This window comes from Lagenorhynchus albirostris, chromosome 1 (assembly GCF_949774975.1).
Source record: "Lagenorhynchus albirostris chromosome 1, mLagAlb1.1, whole genome shotgun sequence".
Classification (NCBI taxonomy): domain Eukaryota; kingdom Metazoa; phylum Chordata; class Mammalia; order Artiodactyla; family Delphinidae; genus Lagenorhynchus; species Lagenorhynchus albirostris.
Window position 1 is genome coordinate 63879468 of NC_083095.1, and position 5682 is coordinate 63885149.

A 5682-nucleotide genomic window follows, 5' to 3' on the forward strand; every position below is an offset into this window, starting at 1 on the left:
GGAGCTTCCAGTCTACCGGGGTGGCAGAACACGTAAACAAGTGATTACAAGGCAATGAAATATGTGCAAAGACAAGAAAACATCTTCAGGAAAAGAATCCTAGTACATGGGAATTGTGAACTCTGGGGAAGGGGAGAGGCACAGGGAGGCTTGGAGAAGGGTTGATATCACAGCTGGGGGGGGGGAGTGATTAACATCTTCGGAATCCCCAGCTTTGGTAGGCGAGGTTCTAACACCTAATCTAGTTCCCTGTGTCCCCAGACCTGGTCTCTGCTGGGGCTGTAGCCCCTGTAGAATCTCTTTGATGCAAAATTCAAGGCTGAGAAGGGAGGGGAACCCTAAGAGGAAGAGTTCAACAAGGAAAACTGCTGATACCCATACAGAGCAAATGTTGGATGCCTCAAGAGACATCAAGAAAGGGAAAGGTTTCATAAACTGTAATGTACCACCTAATGTAAAGTATTATTATCTACTTGCTTAAGATTCATGCTTAGACATTGGGAGATTTCTTCTCAATTTTTGTCTCTAAACTAAGTTAAGGGACTTCCCTGGTGGCGCAGTGGTAAAGAATCCACTTGCCAATGCAGGGGACACGGGTTCGAGCCCTCGTCCAGGACGATCCCACATGCCGCGGAGCAACTAAGTCCGTGCGCCATAACTGCTGAGCCCGCGTGCCACAGCTACTGAAGCCCGTGTGCCTAGATCCTGTGCTCCACAACAAGAAGCCACCGCAATGAGGTGCCCACGCACCGCAACGAAGAGTAGCCCCGGGCTTCCCTGGTGGCGCAGTGGTTGGGAGCCCGCCTGCCGATGCGGGGGACGCAGGTTCGTGCCCCGGTCCGGGAGGATCCCGCATGCCGCGGAGCGGCTGGGCCCGTGGGCCGTGGCCGCTGGGCCTGCGCGTCCGGAGCCTGTGCTCCGCGGCGGGAGAGGCCACGGCGGTGAGAGGCCCGCGTACCGCGAAAAAAAAAAAAAAAAAAAAAGAGTAGCCCCGCTCGCTGCAACTAGAGGAAGTCCACACACAGCAACGAAGACCCAACACAGCCAAAAATAATAAATAAAATAAACAAATTTATAAAAATAAAATAAAAATAAACTAAGTCAATCTTCCCATTAAGAAAATAAGCACAAGCTATGGACATAAAAAATAGGTCTGTTTCCTGTGCAATACCTAACATGCCCCATTTATAATATATTAACTTTTGGGTATAAGAATTTATCACACAAACTAGGGCATAACCCTTCTCATTATGATTTTCTATCCCTAAATTTACTTAATGCTGAGAACATATGCACACCATTTCCTGAGAAACACTGGCATACTAGGAAACTGAATTTTAAAGCTGGAAAGGACTTTAAAGATAATCACAGCTTATAATACAGATGAAGGTCTGCAGGGATTGAAAGCCCTTCGAATTTACAGAGATGGGGCAGTGCCAAGATTAATACTCGTTTCCCAAGTCCCAACCCGAAGTTCTTGCCGTTACACTGCACTTCTGGCTTAGTACACCTTAAGGTTTATCTGCACTCACTTACTATTTTGTTTCCAACAGTTTTAGTCACTCAACAATTCTACTTTTTTAGTGCAAGTTTTCTTCACAAAATCAGTTCAACTATTAATCAGTTTTAAATTCATATTACCAATTTTACAAATGAAGAAAGGTAGAAATGATAAACGTTCAGGAAAGGTAGCATAAATTAGCCCAAACACTGATGAATGAAATACTTTATGAAACCTTCCTTTTATTAAACATAACCACATAAAGTGTTTCATTTAAAACATTTTCATTATACACTCATAAAGCATTGAATCTTCATGAAAAATTTCCTCAAAGTACACGGTGCCAATTTTTTCTATGATAAATGCGATGAATACTCATAACAAGTATAAAAAAGGTTTAGTTAGAGAAGAGCCTTGGCTCAGTTATATGGGTTTTGCTAGAAGAGGTTGTGGTTGCCAAAGACGGAGGACTCTACTCTTGGGTCCACTTATTTGATGGCAGCTGTCGTAGCTGTGGCCTCCGGAGGAAAAGACTACTAGCAGAGAGTGAAATCCATTTCCTACCAAGTCTAATCTATAAAAGGATATTACCAGGGGATGTTACTACCCCAGATTTCCCCCTATTATTATTATTCCAACCACAGACTTTTTGAAAGCGATTTCCCACCTCTGTTTATCATTTTGTTTTTGCTGAGTAATTCAATCAACTAGGGTAACCCCCTCCCCCGCCAGTGTTTATTCTCGTTGAATTGATGGAAGGAGATCTAAATAATTCGCGCCATCTCTGATGGGGGTTTTCCAAAAAGACCCACAATGTAGGAATCCAGCCCCTTTCAGTGGAAACCACAAGCGAATAAAAGAGACACCTTGGAGCGCCATTCGCCTCACACGCGCTCAACCCCTGGAGCTGCGCCCTGGCCCTCGGGAGGCAGTGTGGAAACGCCCGCCGTGCGAGCCGGCGGACGGGACGGGTGGTGCCCTGGCGCTGAAGGCCTTCGCGTTGGGGCCCGGGGTTCGGACCACGGCCGCAGAGTCCGCGGGGTCTGCTGCTGCGCGCGCGCGCGCGCCCGCGGGGTGAGGCCGAGGACGCGGGGGGGCCGGCGGGCTGGAGCGCCAGCCCGGGGCGTGCCCACGTGACCGCCCCGCCCTCACCGCAGCCCCCCGAGCGGTCGCCGCCTTTTGGGCCGCACTCCCGGCGTGCCCCGCACTCGCCGCCTCCCGGCCGCCCCTCCTTCCCTTCGCAGCGCCACACCGCCGGAGCCCGAGCCGCCGCCGCAGCCTCAGCCGCGGGCGCTATGGTAAGGCGGGCGCGCCGACCGGGGGGCCGGGGATCGGGGGGCCGGGGCGCGGCGAGCACAGCCCCCCGCGCGGCACTGCCGGGCCCTGGGCCTGAGGCCGCCATTTTAACCTGATTTTGGCCTCCAAGGTGGGCGCTCCTACACTGCGGCCCCGCTGCTCTCTCTCCACCGGCCGGCCTGCCCTCCCGCCGTCAGGCCCGGCCGGCCGCTCTTCGGATTCCTGGGGGCGGGGAGGGCCCGGGCGCGGGGCGAGGGTCGTGGCCTAAGTGGGGCGGGCGGGCGGCGGCCGGGGGTGCGGGAGGGTCCGCCGAGCTTTGCCCCCACCCTGCTCGCCGCCTTTGCCCTCCCCTTGCTAATTTTATTCCCACGCGCGCTCTCAGATTGGTACGTGCTGTAAAGCCCTTGCTGGACGCTTTCGGTGGGGGTCTTGAGGGCCTGTAGTAAAACCCTTGGGAGATTAAGGAGGTGGGAAAACTCTTGAACGCGGTTTCTCGCGGTAAAAAGCTTTTACACGCGATCCGTTAGTTTTGAAGCGTCTGCATTTGAGCTGTGAGGCAATTATGTTGTAGCCGTGGGCGGTTTGGAGTTCACGCTTGATTCTCTTTCCTTATGAGGAAAGGGCCCTGGTTAGGATGACTTTAAAGAAAAAAATAGTAGAAGCATTAACTGAAATCCGAAAGTGTTTTTTTAAGGCCTGCCGGGTTGACACAATACAGAAGGTATTTTTGCTGCGGCTCCTGAAGCTCTGACATCACCCAGTGAAATAGGAAACATTTCAGGGATGGGACAGCCTGTATTTGTCCCTTTCCCTCTGCCTGCCAATTACTTCACACTCCAAACCCCTTTTTAAAAAAGGATGAATGGGGCAGGATGAGTTAGAATCCTTAGGTGCATCATATACTGATACTTAAAATGGGGCAAATCTGATTGGACTATTTGCATGGTATGATGCAACTTTTGATATCCAGACTAAAGTGAATCCTCTCTAGGCACCTAAACAGTAATTTTGGCTAAAACCAGAATACTTGTTCTAAATTACTGTTCTTTCTTTATTTTCAGGCTTCTGGAGTTACAGTGAATGATGAAGTCATCAAAGTTTTTAATGATATGAAAGTAAGGAAATCTTCTACACAGGAGGAGATCAAAAAAAGAAAGAAAGCAGTTCTCTTCTGTTTAAGCGATGACAAAAGACAAATAATTGTAGAGGAAGCAAAGCAGATCTTGGTGGGTGACATTGGTGATACTGTAGAGGACCCCTACACATCTTTTGTGAAGTTGCTACCTCTGAATGATTGCCGATATGCTTTGTACGATGCCACATACGAAACAAAAGAGTCTAAGAAAGAAGACCTAGTATTTATATTCTGGTGTGTAAAAACAAAAGAAAAAAGTACTTTTAAAATGCAAGGATTATTATTAACATAGTCAGTTTTGCCTTTCTTTTTCTTTTAAATAGGATTCAACAATTTCTTTTCCCCCTGTAGGGCTCCTGAAAGTGCACCTTTAAAAAGCAAGATGATTTATGCTAGCTCTAAAGATGCCATTAAAAAGAAATTTACAGGTACAAACACTGAATATTTTGTGCAGAAGAATTGCCCTCTCTTACTTACAATAAAGTAACAGGATAATGTTTTTCCTTTTTAGGTATTAAACATGAGTGGCAAGTAAATGGCTTGGATGATATAAAGGACCGTTCAACACTTGGAGAGAAATTGGGAGGCAACGTAGTAGTTTCACTTGAAGGAAAACCCTTATAAAATGACAGTCAAGTGCCATCTGGATCTTAAGGAGCTTCCATTTCTCCAGCTCAGTCAATTGGAATAGTATTAGGTTTTGGTTTTTTTTTTCTTCCTCTTCCCACTGCGTCCTTCCAACACAATGAATGAAGGAAATATCATTCATGTAAGCAGCCTATCAGTGATTGCCATTAGACTGTTTAATACTGTTACTTTTATGTAGAACCCAAGGAATGCCTTCCCACCATATTTTAGCCAAAACAACTGGTTATATGCCTCCCTTGCAGCAAGCACTACAATGAATGTGAATGTCAATGTGAATAGCTTAGAACACTACAAAGGGTTAAGCTAATTGAATGCCTTGAAAGTATTATCCACTGGTGAGATGGTAGACTTTATTCAGTATTATTTATAGTTGCACTTGATTGCAGTTCTGTGAGGCTTGAGCATTCATACACCTCACCTGCCTTGGCAAGCCTATTTTTTGTGACATGGCAGCACAGATATAATACTATGCATTGAAAGCACTTTTTTTGTAATGAGTTTAATCCCCCACCCCAAAAGGAATGCCAATTAAGTTAACTGTGTCATCAACTTATCCTAGTACCTCAGTGTTCATTTCTGTTACCTGCGTATCTTCTTAAAAGAAAAAGCTGTTATTAATGCCTTTTTGTTTTCCATTGAGTGTACACTACTGAATAAGTGTAGGAGTTTTATGTTTACCATGTTAAGTCTTGCGACACTAAAGATATTTTGAATATCAGTCATGATGGCAATTTCTGTATAAAAGAGCCTTAAATGGAACATTGTTTTTGAGATCAAACCCCACCCTCACAAAAATGGCCACGTTGCAATAAAAATTGTGGCATATTACAGAACGTTGCCTTGTTTTCCTTGGACATTTTGCAAAATACCATGTGAAGCAACTCCTAGGGTAAACAGCTATTATTAATCTCTGCACTGGTCATTTAAGAATTTTTTTGTACAACATTCTTGCGTGATATTTTCCAGTTTGTTGTGTTTATTTGGTTTAAAAAATATTCTATCCTAAAGCCAACTAATACAAAATATTAACGTTATAGAGGTGTACTTTTATAAGCTTTATTTATTTCCTTATGTGTTAATATGATCAGGAATTATTTTTTTG

The 5682-nt window shown here is 45.8% G+C and overlaps 1 protein-coding gene across 1 annotated transcript; it reads left to right on the forward strand.

Annotated features, from left to right (window-relative positions):
* The first annotated feature begins 2642 nt into the window (after positions 1 to 2642).
* CFL2 (cofilin 2) lies at positions 2643 to 5413 on the forward strand. Its single transcript, XM_060143718.1, has 4 exons — positions 2643 to 2799; positions 3859 to 4166; positions 4284 to 4360; positions 4444 to 5413. Exons 1-4 carry the CDS (start codon positions 2797 to 2799, stop codon positions 4554 to 4556), a joined length of 501 nt encoding a protein of 166 aa, XP_059999701.1. The 5' UTR covers positions 2643 to 2796; the 3' UTR covers positions 4557 to 5413.
* The last annotated feature ends 269 nt before the right edge of the window (positions 5414 to 5682 follow it).